Source organism: Microchirus variegatus (assembly GCF_963457635.1).
Source record: "Microchirus variegatus genome assembly, chromosome: 10".
NCBI classification, from domain to species: domain Eukaryota; kingdom Metazoa; phylum Chordata; class Actinopteri; order Pleuronectiformes; family Soleidae; genus Microchirus; species Microchirus variegatus.
The window spans coordinates 1,122,672-1,140,050 of NC_139811.1; the positions used below are offsets into that span (position 1 = coordinate 1,122,672).

At 35.5% G+C, this 17,379-nt stretch overlaps 1 protein-coding gene across 1 annotated transcript in view; it reads left to right on the plus strand.

Annotated features, from left to right (window-relative positions):
* Nucleotides 1-17,379, plus strand: part of LOC310933049 (xylosyltransferase 1-like) — a gene marked incomplete at both ends in the record, with an annotated part of 47,445 nt that overhangs the window by 6,056 nt on the left and 24,010 nt on the right. The window contains 6 exons of the mRNA XM_083896471.1: nucleotides 722-894; nucleotides 993-1,195; nucleotides 4,466-4,546; nucleotides 5,313-5,529; nucleotides 5,920-6,096; nucleotides 8,029-8,297. Of these exons, the coding sequence (XP_083752597.1) occupies nucleotides 722-894; nucleotides 993-1,195; nucleotides 4,466-4,546; nucleotides 5,313-5,529; nucleotides 5,920-6,096; nucleotides 8,029-8,297 (1,120 nt within the window). The remainder of the gene's footprint in view (nucleotides 1-721; nucleotides 895-992; nucleotides 1,196-4,465; nucleotides 4,547-5,312; nucleotides 5,530-5,919; nucleotides 6,097-8,028; nucleotides 8,298-17,379) is intronic.

The window sequence follows — 17,379 nt, forward strand, 5'->3', positions numbered from 1 at the left end:
AGAGGAACTGTACCAAAATCGGTCATTTGGTGCGCACCAAAGGACCAAGATTTCATTCACACCTACGCAAACGAACCGAGCCACAGCATTTGGTGCGCACCAAATGCTGTAGGTGTGAAAGGATCCTGTGGGGGAGTGAGTTGCCCAAACCAGAATTGAGAAACCCTGATTTAAACCGTCCTCTATGAGGAACCTTCCCAGAATTAGGAGCAGAGTGCTGCCACAAACCAGTGCCTGGGGAGACTTGACCTGTTGGGATTCAAACCATCAACCCTCCTGTTACAAGCCATGTTCCCCTTCCACTTGACCGTGGGCTGTCCCAACTATGTTTCCACACGTTTGCCACGGCGACGCCGGCAAATGAAGAACAACAATGTTCAGAATGTTCAGCATCATGTAGTTCATGTTCTGATCTGATCAACCTGGTCGATCAATTACCCCAAAGCCTTTAAGACCTGGGCCACATTTATCTGTGTCTGTAATAGTCTGTGTAACATAGACGAAGATAGTGTGCACAGAATCTCTGTCCGCAACTTATTTTATTTTAAACGAAAATGAAGTTTAGTTCAATTTGGAAAATGTACCAAGAAATCACGACAGCTTCCTGTTTCCTGGGAAAACCTCAAGCCGGGATTTGATTCCCGAGGGACGATCGTCCTTTCATTGTAATAACGTTAATGTGCAGTTTACGTGAGCTGAGCTCCCGATGCTCTCTGTGCAGGGAAGGCTAACGTGAACGCGCCGTGGGACGAGGGAACCTCGGACGCTTCCCGGCTCGTGCCGGTGCGGATCGCCTTCGTGCTGGTCGTCCACGGCCGAGCTTCGCGTCAGTTCCGGCGTCTCTTCAAAGCAATTTACCACACGTCACATTACTACTACATTCATGTTGACAAGGTGAGAGTGATCCACTGAAACCTCAGCCTGAAGGACGCCGATGTAGAGAACAACATGAAAATGGTAACGTCCTCTTTGCTTTGTCATCACTCTCCCAGCGGTCCAACTTCCTCCAAAGAGACGTCCTGGCTCTGGCCGGCCAGTATCCAAATGTGCGGGTCACCCCTTGGCGGATGGCCACCATCTGGGGCGGAGCCAGTCTGTTGACCATGTATCTGCGCAGCATGGAGGACCTACTCAAAATGGCTGACTGGTCCTGGGACTTCTTCATCAACCTGAGTGCTGCAGACTTCCCCATCAGGTAAGACGCAGACGTCTAAACTAAGACTGGTTTGGTGGACGTAAACGGAATCTGGCTTTTTAATAAAAACACCAAAGTTAAACAACAGACTACAGTTATAGTTAGCCACAGCATCATCTGTGAGGTAAGTGAGCATGAGGACGGACCAACAGACTGTAGCTAACGTTAGTGAGGATGAGGACAGAAACAACAGACTGTAGCTAACGTTAGTGAGCATGAGGACGGAACAACAGACTGTAGTTAATGTTAGCGAGCATGAGGACTGAACAACAGACTATAGCTAACGTTAGTGAGCATGAGGACGGAACAACAGACTGTAGCTAATGTTGGCGAGGATGAGGACAGAAACAACAGACTGTAGCTAACGTTAGCGAGCATGAGGACGGAAAAAAAGACTGTAGCTAACGTTAGCGAGCACGAGAACGGAAACAACAGACTGTAGCTAACGTTAGCGAGCATGAGGACGAAAACAACAGACTAGCTAATGTTAGCGAGCATAAAGACGGAACAACAGACTGTCGCTAACGTTAGCGAACATGAGGACGGACCAACAGACTGTAGCTAATGTTAGTGAGCATGAGGACAGAACAACAGACTGTAGCTAACGTTAGCCAGCATGAGGAAGGAAAAGTCAGACTGTAGCTAACGTTAGCGAGGATGAGGACAGAAACAACAGACTGTAGCTATCGTTAGCGAGCATGAGGACGGTAAAAAACAGACTGTAGCTAACATTAGCGAGCATGAGGACGGAACAACAGACTGTTCAGAATGTTCTGGGGAGACTTGACCTGTTGGGAGACTTGACCTGCTTAGCTAATGTTAGCGAGCATGAGGATGGAAACAACAAACTGTAGCTAATGTTAGCCAAACCATGACCTATGACTAAACTAGCATGACTACATGTGTGAGCTAACCCCTGCTGTGTGAACAAAACACACAAGCTAAAGAACTGACTGAAGCTGAAGTTAGCCAAACTATCACTGGTGACTAAACTAGCACGACGATAGATGCGAGCTCGTCAGTGACCGATCGGAACCGTCTTCTACGATCAGTTCTGCACATGCGTCACGCACTAACTGAACATTTTACAAAATTCAACAATACAATCAACGTTTTCTGAGAAAAAACAGTAGAAAAACAAATAAATAAATAGGCTAAATATGAGGACATTAGAACAGAGTGAATGTGATGAACACTGAACTGGGACAACACTTAAATTCTAGCATTTTCCCAGATCACATCACATAATCTGTTTACTTATAAAGTATAGATATATGTATATGTATATGTATATATATATATACATCTAATTTCCCTGATACCAGTGTGTGAAGTATATGTGAGGAAGAGGATGATGATGATGATGAGAGAATAAATAAAGACAGATGAATATTTTCTCAGCTGGTTCTAGGTATAAGACGTTTGAGAAGCTCTGCGCTCTCTGTGAGTAAACCTCAAATGAAGCTGGTGTTTCTGTGATGGAGGACACACACACACACACACACACACACACACACACACACACACACACACACACACACACACACACACACACACACACACACACACACACACACACACACACAGTGATCTGTTCTCTGCCGTCCTCCCATCAGAGTGAGTGAACACCCTCGCAGCCAAAATCCATAAGCCACAGCATTAGCACCACACCATCAATAGCTGTGACATCATGTAGTGTGAGTCAATGGAACTGTGTGTGCGTTTGTTCAAGAGACGCTTGAATACGCTTGTTGGGGTTTGTCCGGCAAAGTTTTTTTTTATGTTTTACGATACGTTAAGATCTGGTTCTTTTTTAGAGATTAAATTCTATTTAATTGTTTTGTGTGACCCCAACGGAGACACGATGACAAACGGATAAGGAAAGACTGACTTTAATAAAAATCTACATCAACTTAAGTCTGTGATATCTGAAGAACACATTCACGTTTGTAAACCACTCACTCTCCCACACCAAAGCCCGAAGAGAAAATCAGTGATTTTAGCTCACAGGGACAGTCAACTCTACAGTCAGTAGAGTCTCAGCTGCCGAGCAACCACGGGTTGCCAGTTACGTCAGAAAATGAAAACCTAAAAGACCGCGGTATTTTGAATTTGAGTGTAGTAACTGTTTTTGGCCACATTCTTACATATGGCATCTTTAAAGGGGAAGTAAGTAGTATATAGTGCCATCTAGAGGAGAGGCTGAAATTTACAACAAAGACCTGCTGCTCTGCTCACCCCCTCCCTTCCCTGAGCGCTACGGTGTCCTCAGCCGGTCAAATGTCGTCCTCGTCGTCTTTCTCCGTGTCAGCAGAGACTTCCGCTACAAGTAAAGAGACGCTTGATTTGTTCTCTCGCGTTTGTCCTTACAGGCTCCCGTAGAAACATGGCGTCTCTCTGCTAACAGTGGCTATGCAACCACGGCCCGAGACCATGTTATTTTACATGACTTTTTGAAACACTACGAAAATGAAACAAAAACTATTATACAGCGACTAGACAATGCAGGAGCACATAATATGTATAAAAGAGTGGATTTTGGGTTCATATAAACCCATAAATACTACATATTGTCCCTTTAAGTGGCTTAAATCAGTTTTTCCTCAGCGAGCTTCACGTTCATGTGTGCTGTGCAGTCTGTACTTTGATAAACACAAAGTTGGCGCTGAAACCTGACAATGATGCACGTTCACATCTGTATTTTTTACTGGGTGTCAGTGACTCATGAACACAAACATGCCCTCAAACACACACATGCACGCCTGCGGTCGCTCTTAACGACTGTGATCAAATGTAATCAAAGCGATCTGTCTGTCTGTCTGCGGCTCCGTCTCCTCATCAGGCAGCGACACCAGCTGCTGCTGCTGCTGCTGAAGCTGCTGCTGCTGAAGCTGCTGCTGCTGAAGCTGCTGCTGCTGAAGCTGCTGAAGCTGCTGCTGCTGCTGAAGCTGCTGAAGCTGCTGCTGCTGAAGCTGCTGCTGCTGAAGCTGCTGAAGCTGCTGCTGCTGAAGCTGCTGCTGCTGAAGGGAGTGGCTGTTTCCGCACCGGGCCACACACTGCTGCTACTGAGCAGCTTCTCATTCCAAAGAAAAAGTTTTGTTTGTGTCATTTTTCTGTAAAGTGAAATGGTAAACTGACGGAACGTGGCGTACAGTGTGGGCTGAATGGAACTGACTTGACGCAAATGTCACTGTCACTCTGTAAAGTTTACTGTTCAACTGAAAGGTCTGAGCTGTGATGATTGACAGCCGATGTCTCCCCCCCCCGCAGGACCAACGATCAGCTGGTGGCCTTCCTGTCGAAGTACCGCAACATGAACTTCATCAAATCTCACGGCAGAGACAACGCGCGGTGAGATTTGACTTCTTATGAAGCACGACAAAGACGAGCAGATGTTGTCGTGCGTTGTGTAAAAATGTGTTTGTCGAGGTTCTCTCGTTGTAGACGCTGTTGTGTTTACCAGTTCTGACCATACAGTTGTCATTTAGCTCCACCCCCAATGTTAGTGTCTTGTTTTTGGCGATGTGCATAACACATTATTAATGTAGTAACATATGTTTTTTGCAACATTCATTAGTTTTACATCAGTTTTACATCAGTTTTTTTCATTAGTTTTACATCAGTTTTACATTAGTTTTACCTCAGTTTTACATTAGTTTTGCATTAATTTTACATTTGTTTTACATCAGTTTTACATTATTTTTACATCAGTTTTACATCAGTTTTACATCAGTTTTACATCAGGTTTACGTAAGTTTTACATTCGTTTTACATTCGTGTTACATCAGGTTTACATTACTTTTACACCAGTTTTACATCAGGTTTACATTACTTTTACACCAGTTTTACACCAGTTTTACATTCGTTTTACATCTGTTTAACATTAGTTTTACATGAGGTTTACATCATTTTACATTTGTTTAACATCAGTTTTACATCAGTTTTATGTACGTTTTTTCATTCGTGTTACATCAGTGTTACATCAGTTTTACATCAATTCATTTGGTTCATACTATCCTCTGCCTTGATTCATTTAATGCCTTGTAATTTTGCCCCAGGTGTAAACCTTGAGCGTTAACCTGTACTTTAACCATTTTCGCCTCTGTTGTCGCCTCAGTTTCATCCGTAAACAGGGTCTGGACCGTCTCTTCTATGAGTGCGACACACACATGTGGCGTCTCGGGGACCGCAAGATCCCAGAGGGCATCGCGGTGGACGGAGGCTCTGATTGGTTCCTGTTCAGCCGGCCCTTTGTGGATTACGTGGTCAACTCTAGAGACGAGCTGGTCAGCAGCATGAAGCGCTTTTACTCCTACACACTGCTGCCCGCAGAGGTAACACACACGCACACACACACGCACACACACACACACACACACACACACACACACACACACACACACACACACACACACACACACACACAGATTGACGGTTTCAAGCGTTCTTATGTGCTAACATTTAAGAGACGTCCATAATATTACACAAATATGTGACTGGTGTTATAAATGACATTAATGACACAAACAAAACTGCTACTAACGTTACAAGATAAGGACAAGTAAAACTAATGTTACTAATGTTGTTAAAATATATATTTATATAAATATGTATATATATATATATATATATATATATATATGTGTATTCAGTCTGTGGTAAGGGTTAAAATACTTTGTGGAGATTGGGCGACCCATGTGACGACCTCTCGTCTCCACCTGCAGTCATTTTTCCACACTGTGCTGGAGAACAGCGCCCTCTGTGAGACCATCGTGGACAACAACCTGCGTCTCACCAACTGGAACCGTAAGCTTGGCTGCAAATGCCAGTACAAGCACATCGTGGACTGGTGCGGCTGCTCGCCCAACGACTTCAAACCTTCAGATCTGCCACGATTCCAGGTGAGACCTCCACGTAGAACCTGCGTCAAAAAAGTCATACTTTTGTAGTTTGTCCAAACGTTGACAAAAAGTAAAAACTAATCCAAAATTTGACTTAAAAAGTCAAAAGAAATATGTCCAAAATTTGACCAAGAAAGTGAAAAAAAAAGAAAAATCCAAAATTTGACAAAAAAAAGTCAAACAAAAGTGTTCAACATTTGAGAAAAAAGTAAAAAAAAATCCAAAATTTGACAAAAGTGAAAAAAAGAGTCCAAAATTTGACCGAAAAAGTCGAACAAAAGTGTCTGACGTTTGACAAAAAAGTCTAAACAAAAATGTTGTCCAAAATTTGACAAAAAAGTTGTAGGTTTGGATGACGTCCAACATTTGACAAAAAATCAAAAAAATGTTTCCAAAATTTGACCGAAAAAGTGAAAAAAAAAAGAGTCCAAAATTTGACAAAAAAAATTCAAACAAAAGTGTCCAACATTTGACAAAAAAGTAAAAGAAAAATCCAAAATTTGATAAAAGTAAAAAATGTTTTCCAAAATTTGACCGAAAAAGTCGAACAAAAGTGTCTGACGTTTGACAAAAAAGTCTAAACAAAAATGTTGTCCAAAATTTGACAAAAAAGTTGTAGGTTTGGATGACGTCCAACATTTGACAAAAAATCAAAAAAATGTTTCCAAAATTTGACCGAAAAAGTGAAAAAAAAAAGAGTCCAAAATTTGACAAAAAAAATTCAAACAAAAGTGTCCAACATTTGACAAAAAAGTAAAAGAAAAATCCAAAATTTGATAAAAGTAAAAAATGTTTTCCAAAATTTGACCGAAAAAGTCGAACAAAAGTGTCTGACATTTGACAAAAAAGTCTAAACAAAAATTTTGTCCAAAATTTGACAAAAAAGTCAAAACAAGAGCTGGCAGTGCCTCATTCAAAGAAGCTAACTGGGCATTGGTTCAGTTTACCTGTCCTGATGAATAACTCTACACTTTACAACGATTACAACGAATACTTTTAGTCGAACCAAATGAAGGCGGTGTTTTACGACCATTTCAAAAACCAGACTTTTATTTATTACACAATTTCCTGGACTCTGTGATGATCACGTTGAGTTTTCCTGCTGTGTGAGACGGTTTTGCCCCCCCCCCCCCCACACACAGCCTCAGTGGCTGCAGACCAGAATAGTCGCGTCTTGCTCTGCGTTAACGACAGAGCGTCTGTGGTCGAGCTGATCCTGGAAGCAGCTGCTGTACGCTCAGCGCAGCGGTGGGTATTTCTGGAGCTTTGTAGCTCGCTGCCACTGAGCTTTGTAAGGTTGTCATTATCATAATGTTGGGTTTAGACTCTGGGAAAAAAACACGGACTCTGCACGGACACCACACTCAGGAAAGAGATGAAAACTTTCACATTAAGAGTTTCCCAAACAAATATTCATATACATATGATTCACAATAGATGATTGTGATCATTGTTGAAGAGAGTTTTTTAAAGTGTCGTCGTTCACACCGAGGTTATAATAGTTTTTATAACAGTTGTTTTGTAAATGCTTCGTTTTAGTTGAGTTTTTATTAGTTTTACTGTTAGTTTCATGGAGTATTTGCCAGGTGCACGATTCAAAAAGGTCCTATTGAGTTATTATTGTTTTTTTTTAATTTCTGGTTTTATTTTGAAAAACAAATGAACAGAAGGTACACGGACCAACCAGGTTTCGTCGACCTTTGACCTGGGCCATCCTGTGTTTGTCCAAAATGACCTGCTGTGTGTTTTATTTTGTAAGTCCTATTTCAGGTTAGCGACACTTCGTCCATAGACGTCTGTGATCAGGGAAGAACGAGCACTGACCTCTGACCTCTTGTCTTTTCTCCTGCTCATTTTAATGATGTTGTTGATGATGAAGCTAACTGTCGATGTGCTCTTCACGTGTCTCCTCTCGTCTTCCCTGGACCACAGCAAGTGTCCAGACCAACCTTCTTCGCCAGGAAGTTTGAGGCCAGCGTCAGTCAGGAGATCATCAACCAGCTGGACTCGTTCCTGTTCGGCGCGTACGCGTCAGGAACTCCGGGCCTCAAAGCCTACTGGGAAAATATCTATGAGCAGGAGACGGACGGAGCCGGCAGCCTGACGGACGCCGCGCTCAGTCACTACCACGCCTTCGCCCGCATGGGATTATCCCGCGCTGCGCGCTCACTGCAGGGTCATCCCAATGACGACAGCTGCAGGTACAAACAGTTTCTGTATTATTTAAGTCCCTGTAAAGTGATAAAAATTAGCACACACACACACACAGACTGGGGCAGGATTTTGTTGTCTGTCAGATTATCAATCCCAGTGGATTATTTACCTATTTTTGTGAATATTTTCTGCTTTCTTTTTCTCCGTGTAAACAAAGAAATCGTTCAAACAGAATCATTTTGGTTTGAGAACATTGTAGTTTCCGGGTTTAGGGGGAGTCTTTCGACATTTCCATCCAGAAAAGAATGAAAATAAAATAAATTAGCCACGGCTCGAGAGAAAGTGAAACATTTTTTGTCAGAAATTTGACAAAAACGTCATACTTTACGTCGTCCAAAATTTGACAATTTTTTTGAAAAAAAAATTTCGTCCAAAATTTGACAGAAACATCATACTATATATAGTATGTCATCCAAAATTGAAAAAAAAATTTGGGTCCAAAATTTGACAAAAACATACTATACTATGTTGTCCAAAATTTGACAATTTTTTTGGAAAAAAATGTTTTGGTCCAAATATTGACAAAAACGTCATACTATACTATGTCGTCCAAAATTTGACAATTTTTTTGGAAAAAAAAAATTTGGTCCAAAATTTGACAAAAACATCATACTAAATATAGTATGTCGTCCAAAATTGAAAAAAAAAATTTGGTCCAAAATTTGACAAAAACATCATACTATACTATGTCGTCCAAAATTTGACAAATTTTTTGTAAAAAAAAATTTTGGTCCAAAATATGACAAAAACGTCATACTATACTATGTTGTCCAAAATAAGACACATTTTTGAAGAAAACATTTTTGGTCCAAAATTTGACAAAAACATCATACTATACTATGTCACCCAAAATTTTTGTGAATATTTTCTGCTTTCTTTGCTCCGTGTAAACAAAGAAATCGTTCAAACAGAATCATTTTGGTTTGAGAACATCGTAGTTTCCGGGTTTAGGGGGAGTCTTTCGACATTTCCATCCAGAAAAGAATGAAAATAAAATAAATTAGCCACGGCTCGAGAGAAAGTGAAACATTTTTTGTCAGAAATTTGACAAAAACGTCATACTTTACGTCGTCCAAAATTTGACAATTTTTTTGAAAAAAAAATTTCGTCCAAAATTTGACAGAAACATCATACTATATATAGTATGTCGTCCAAAATTGTAAAATTTTTTGGAAAAAAATGTTTTGGTCCAAATATTGACAAAAACGTCATACTTTACTATGTCGTCCAAAATTTGACAATTTCTTTGGAAAAAAAAAATGTTGTCCAAAATTTGACAAAAACATCATACTGAATATAGTATGTCGTCCAAAATTGAAAAAAAAAATTTGGTCCAAAATTTGACAAAAACATCATACTATACTATGTCGTCCAAAATTGAAAAAAAAAATTTGGTCCAAAATTTGACAAAAACATCATACTATACTATGTCGTCCAAAATTTGACAATTTTTTTGGAAAAAAAATTTTTTGTCCAAAATTTGACAAAAACATACTAAATATAGTATGTCGTCCAAAATTGAAAAAAAAAATTTGGTCCAAAATTTGACAAAAACATCATACTATACTATGTCGTCCAAAATTGTAAAAAAATGTGGAAAAAAATGTTTTGGTCCAAATATTGACAAAAACGTCATACTATACTATGTCATCCAAAATTTGACAATTTTTTTGGAAATAAAAATTTTTGTCCAAAATTTGACAGAAACATCATACTAAATATAGTATGTCGTCCAAAATTGAAAAAAAAAATTTGGTCCAAAATTTGACAAAAACATCATACTATACTATGTCGTCCAAAATTGTAACATTTTTTGGAAAAAAATGTTTTGGTCCAAATATTGACAAAAACGTCATACTATACTGTCGTCCAAAATTTGACAATTTTTTTGGAAAAAAATTTTTTGTCCAAAATTTGACAAAAACATCATACTAAATATAGTATGTTGTCCAAAATTGAAAAAAAAAATTTGGTCCAAAATTTGACAAAAACATCATACTATACTATGTCGTCCAAAATTGTAAAAAATTTTGGAAAAAAATGTTTTGGTCCAAATATTGACAAAAACGTCATACTATACTATGTCGTCCAAAATTTGACAATTTTTTTGGAAAAAAAATTTTTTGTCCAAAATTTGACAGAAACATCATACTAAATATAGTATGTCGTCCAAAATTGAAAAAAAAAATTTGGTCCAAAATTTGACAAAAACATCATACTATACTATGTCGTCCAAAATTGTAACATTTTTTGGAAAAAAATGTTTTGGTCCAAATATTGACAAAAACGTCATACTATACTATGTCGTCCAAAATTTGACAATTTTTTTGGAAAATAAAAATTTTGTCCAAAATTTGACAAAAACATCATACTAAATATAGTATGTCGTCCAAAATTGAAAAAAAAAATTTGGTCCAAAATTTGACAAAAACATCATACTATACTATGTCGTCCAAAATTGTAACATTTTTTGGAAAAAAATGTTTTGGTCCAAATATTGACAAAAACGTCATACTATACTATGTCGTCCAAAATTTGACAATTTATTTGGAAAATAAAAATTTGGTCCAAAATTTGACAAAAACATCATACTATACTATGTCGTCCAAAATTGTAAAAAATTTTGGAAAAAAATGTTTTGGTCCAAATATTGACAAAAACGTCATACTATACTATGTCCTCAATAATTTGACAATTTTTTTGGAAAAAAAATTTTTTGTCCAAAATTTGACAAAAACATCATACTAAATATATTATGTCGTCCAAAATTGAAAAAAAAAATTTGGTCCAAAATTTGACAAAAACATCATACTATACTATGTCGTCTAAAATTGTAACATTTTTTGGAAAAAAATGTTTTGGTCCAAATATTGACAAAAACGTCATACTATACTATGTCGTCCAAAATTTGACAATTTTTTTGGAAAAAAAAATTGTTGTCCAAAATTTGACAAAAACATCATACTAAATATAGTATGTCGTCCAAAATTGAAAAAAAAAATTTGGTCCAAAATTTGACAAAAACATCATACTATACTATGTCGTCCAAAATTGTAACATTTTTTGGAAAAAAATGTTTTGGTCCAAATATTGACAAAAACGTCATACTATACTATGTCGTCCAAAATTTGACAATTTTTTTGGAAAAAAAAATTTTTGTCCAAAATTTGACAAAAACATCATACTAAATATAGTATGTCGTCCAAAATTGAAGAAAAAAATTTGGTCCAAAATTTGACAAAAACATCATACTATACTATGTCGTCCAAAATTGAAAAAAAAAATTTGGTCCAAAATTTGACAAAAACATCATACTATACTATGTCGTCCAAAATTGTAAAAATTTTTGGAAAAAAATGGTTTGGTCCAAATATTGACAAAAACGTCATACTATACTATGTCGTCCAAAATTTGACAATTTTTTTGGAAAAAAATTTTTTTGTCCAAAATTTGACAGAAACATCATACTAAATATAGTATGTCGTCCAAAATTGAAAAAAAAAATTTGGTCCAAAATTTGACAAAAACATCATACTATACTATGTCGTCCAAAATTGTAAACATTTTTGGAAAAAAAAAATTTTGTCCAAAATTTGACAAAAACATCATACTAAATATAGTATGTCGTCCAAAATTTAAAAAAAAAATTTGGTCCAAAATTTGACAAAAACATCATACTATACTATGTCGTCCAAAATTGTAAAAAATTTTGGAAAAAAATGTTTTGGTCCAAATATTGACAAAAACGTCATACTATACTATGTCGTCCAAAATTTGACAATTTTTTTGGAAAAAAAATTTTTTGTCCAAAATTTGACAAAAACATCATACTAAATATAGTATGTCGTCCAAAATTGAAAAAAAAAATTTGGTCCAAAATTTGACAAAAACATCATACTATACTATGTCGTCCAAAATTGTAAAAAATTTTGGAAAAAAATGTTTTGGTCCAAATATTGACAAAAACGTCATACTATACTATGTCGTCCAAAATTTGACAGAAACATCATACTAAATATAGTATGTCGTCCAAAATTGAAAAAAAAAATTTGGTCCAAAATTTGACAAAAACATCATACTATACTATGTCGTCCAAAATTGTAACATTTTTTGGAAAAAAATGTTTTGGTCCAAATATTGACAAAAACGTCATACTATACTATGTCGTCCAAAATTTGACAATTTTTTTGGAAAATAAAAATTTTGTCCAAAATTTGACAAAAACATCATACTAAATATAGTATGTCGTCCAAAATTGAAAAAAAAAATTTGGTCCAAAATTTGACAAAAACATCATACTATACTATGTCGTCCAAAATTGTAACATTTTTTGGAAAAAAATGTTTTGGTCCAAATATTGACAAAAACGTCATACTATACTATGTCGTCCAAAATTGGACAATTTTTTTGGAAAAAAATTTTTTTGTCCAAAATTTGACAAAAACATCATACTAAATATAGTATGTCGTCCAAAATTGAAAAAAAAAATTTGGTCCAAAATATGACAAAAAACGTCATACTATACTATGTCGTCCAAAATTTGACAAATTTTTGAAGAAAACATTTTTGGTCCAAAATTTGACAAAAACATCATACTATACTATGTCACCCAAAATTTTTGTGAATATTTTTCTGCTTTCTTTGCCCCGTGTAAACAAAGAAATCTTTCAAACCGAATCATTTTGGTTTGAGAACATCGTCGTTTCCGGGTTTAGGGGGAATCTTTCGACATTTCCATCCAGAAAGTAATGAAAATAAAATAAATGAGCCACGGCTCGAGAGAAAGTGAAAATTTTTTGTCAGAAATTTGACAAAAACGTCATACTATACGTCATCCAAAATAGTACAATTTTTTTGAAAAAAAATTTTGGGTCCAAAATTTGACACAAACGATGTCGTCCAAAATTTGACAATTTTTTGGAAAAAATTTTTTTTTCCAAAATTTGACAAAACATCGTACTATACTATGTCGTCCAAAATTGTAACATTTTTTGGAAAAAAATGTTTTGGTCCAAATATTGACAAAAACGTCATACTATACTATGTCGTCCAAAATTTGACAATTTATTTGGAAAATAAAAATTTGGTCCAAAATTTGACAAAAACATCATACTATACTATGTCGTCCAAAATTGTAAAAAATTTTGGAAAAAAATGTTTTGGTCCAAATATTGACAAAAACGTCATACTATACTATGTCCTCAATAATTTGACAATTTTTTTGGAAAAAAAATTTTTTGTCCAAAATTTGACAAAAACATCATACTAAATATATTATGTCGTCCAAAATTGAAAAAAAAAATTTGGTCCAAAATTTGACAAAAACATCATACTATACTATGTCGTCTAAAATTGTAACATTTTTTGGAAAAAAATGTTTTGGTCCAAATATTGACAAAAACGTCATACTATACTATGTCGTCCAAAATTTGACAATTTTTTTGGAAAAAAAAATTGTTGTCCAAAATTTGACAAAAACATCATACTAAATATAGTATGTCGTCCAAAATTGAAAAAAAAAATTTGGTCCAAAATTTGACAAAAACATCATACTATACTATGTCGTCCAAAATTGTAACATTTTTTGGAAAAAAATGTTTTGGTCCAAATATTGACAAAAACGTCATACTATACTATGTCGTCCAAAATTTGACAATTTTTTTGGAAAAAAAAATTTTTGTCCAAAATTTGACAAAAACATCATACTAAATATAGTATGTCGTCCAAAATTGAAGAAAAAAATTTGGTCCAAAATTTGACAAAAACATCATACTATACTATGTCGTCCAAAATTGAAAAAAAAAATTTGGTCCAAAATTTGACAAAAACATCATACTATACTATGTCGTCCAAAATTGTAAAAATTTTTGGAAAAAAATGGTTTGGTCCAAATATTGACAAAAACGTCATACTATACTATGTCGTCCAAAATTTGACAATTTTTTTGGAAAAAAATTTTTTTGTCCAAAATTTGACAGAAACATCATACTAAATATAGTATGTCGTCCAAAATTGAAAAAAAAAATTTGGTCCAAAATTTGACAAAAACATCATACTATACTATGTCGTCCAAAATTGTAAACATTTTTGGAAAAAAAAAATTTTGTCCAAAATTTGACAAAAACATCATACTAAATATAGTATGTCGTCCAAAATTTAAAAAAAAAATTTGGTCCAAAATTTGACAAAAACATCATACTATACTATGTCGTCCAAAATTGTAAAAAATTTTGGAAAAAAATGTTTTGGTCCAAATATTGACAAAAACGTCATACTATACTATGTCGTCCAAAATTTGACAATTTTTTTGGAAAAAAAATTTTTTGTCCAAAATTTGACAAAAACATCATACTAAATATAGTATGTCGTCCAAAATTGAAAAAAAAAATTTGGTCCAAAATTTGACAAAAACATCATACTATACTATGTCGTCCAAAATTGTAAAAAATTTTGGAAAAAAATGTTTTGGTCCAAATATTGACAAAAACGTCATACTATACTATGTCGTCCAAAATTTGACAGAAACATCATACTAAATATAGTATGTCGTCCAAAATTGAAAAAAAAAATTTGGTCCAAAATTTGACAAAAACATCATACTATACTATGTCGTCCAAAATTGTAACATTTTTTGGAAAAAAATGTTTTGGTCCAAATATTGACAAAAACGTCATACTATACTATGTCGTCCAAAATTTGACAATTTTTTTGGAAAATAAAAATTTTGTCCAAAATTTGACAAAAACATCATACTAAATATAGTATGTCGTCCAAAATTGAAAAAAAAAATTTGGTCCAAAATTTGACAAAAACATCATACTATACTATGTCGTCCAAAATTGTAACATTTTTTGGAAAAAAATGTTTTGGTCCAAATATTGACAAAAACGTCATACTATACTATGTCGTCCAAAATTGGACAATTTTTTTGGAAAAAAATTTTTTTGTCCAAAATTTGACAAAAACATCATACTAAATATAGTATGTCGTCCAAAATTGAAAAAAAAAATTTGGTCCAAAATATGACAAAAAACGTCATACTATACTATGTCGTCCAAAATTTGACAAATTTTTGAAGAAAACATTTTTGGTCCAAAATTTGACAAAAACATCATACTATACTATGTCACCCAAAATTTTTGTGAATATTTTTCTGCTTTCTTTGCCCCGTGTAAACAAAGAAATCTTTCAAACCGAATCATTTTGGTTTGAGAACATCGTCGTTTCCGGGTTTAGGGGGAATCTTTCGACATTTCCATCCAGAAAGTAATGAAAATAAAATAAATGAGCCACGGCTCGAGAGAAAGTGAAAATTTTTTGTCAGAAATTTGACAAAAACGTCATACTATACGTCATCCAAAATAGTACAATTTTTTTGAAAAAAAATTTTGGGTCCAAAATTTGACACAAACGATGTCGTCCAAAATTTGACAATTTTTTGGAAAAAATTTTTTTTTCCAAAATTTGACAAAACATCGTACTATACTATGTCATCCAAAAGTGTAAAAAAAAATTGAAAAAAATCTTTTTGGTCCAAAATTTGACAAAAACATCATACTATACTATGTCACCCAAAATTTTTGTGAATATTTTTCTGCTTTCTTTGCTCCGTGTAAACAAAGAAATCGTTATAACCGAATCATTTTTGGATTGAGGACATCCTCGTTTCCGGGTTTAGGGGGAATCTTTCGACATTTCCATCGAGAAAAATATCGGATTATGTAAATGAGCCACGGCTTGAGAGAAAGTGCAGCAGAATCTCTGCGGTATTTGTCTTTCCACTGAACTCCACCTCCATCACCGCGGTTTGTGTGCGTTTGCCCGTCCAAATGAAATATGAAGATAACGGTAACTTGTCCTGAAGTACAAGCAGCCTTCAGTCTCTGCACAGGCTGGGTTTTTCCAGCTGTGTGTGTGTGTGTGTGTGTGTGTGTGTGTGTGTGTGTGTGTGTGTGTGTGTGTGTGTGTGTGTGTGTGTGTTGGAGACCAACAGTAGGTACAAGGAGGTCCTTGTTGTTGGAGTTTGGGTGGGGATTGGTGGCTAGGATGGGTGGAGGCAGCATGCAGGGTGTGTGTGTGTGTGTGTGGGTGGGTGTGTGTGTGTGGGGGGGTGTGTGTTAAAACAAGGATGGCCTGTTCATTCATCCTTGGATTTGAGTCGATTTGTATCTTAAACCACCTCCACGTTAATGTGGAATCAGTTTGGAAAACATGGACGTGTCAAACGTGGACCTGAACATTCACTTTGTTTTTGTCAGGGTTCCCGCAGGTCCTTGAAATCCTTGAAATCTTTGAAATCCTTGAAAGTTTGTGAATGTATATAAAATATTGATGAAAATATTTAATTCCAAATTCCATTCCATACATTTTTGCTACAACGCCAGTGCCTGGGCCTCCTGGTCACTTTAAGAGCCAAACTTTGTTAAACTACTTAAAGGGAGTCGTGGAAGTTGGTCAAATATAGTGGAAAAGTTCTGGAAAGGTTTTAAAAATTGTTTAAAAACCCCCAAAACAAACAAACCCTGTTATCATTGCTGATGATGACATGCATGTTTGCTCTCCTCAGTTTGAAAAGTGATTTTCTCAGGGTTTAGCTTGATGCTAACCACAGCTCAGTGTAATTACTGCTGTGCTGCATCAGAACCTTCCATTAAACCTCTGTTTTACACCAGTGAGCTCGTCTGACTATGCTAGCTATGCTAACACGCCTGTGAGGGTGTCGGCTTCACAGGCGCTTCTGAAACTTGAGATAAATACTTGCAGCATTCACACACACTGACGTTTAGCATCGTTACCATGCTAAAGGGATAGTTCAGGGTTTTTTTGAGGCTGTAACAGGTGCTGATATTTTAAAACTGTAAAACTTTATAGTATCATATAAAATATACACATCAACATTGTGAGGTGTATTACAATTCACCTAAAATTGTTTTTTAAAAAGGCTCTGAGATTTTTTTTCCAGGTCTGTTTTTACAAGATATTTTTTTTCACTCTCAATTCAGCGATGGTGGTTAGCATCTCATTGACTCAGAAAAACCTCAGAATAAAATCTCAGAACATCAGACCCCC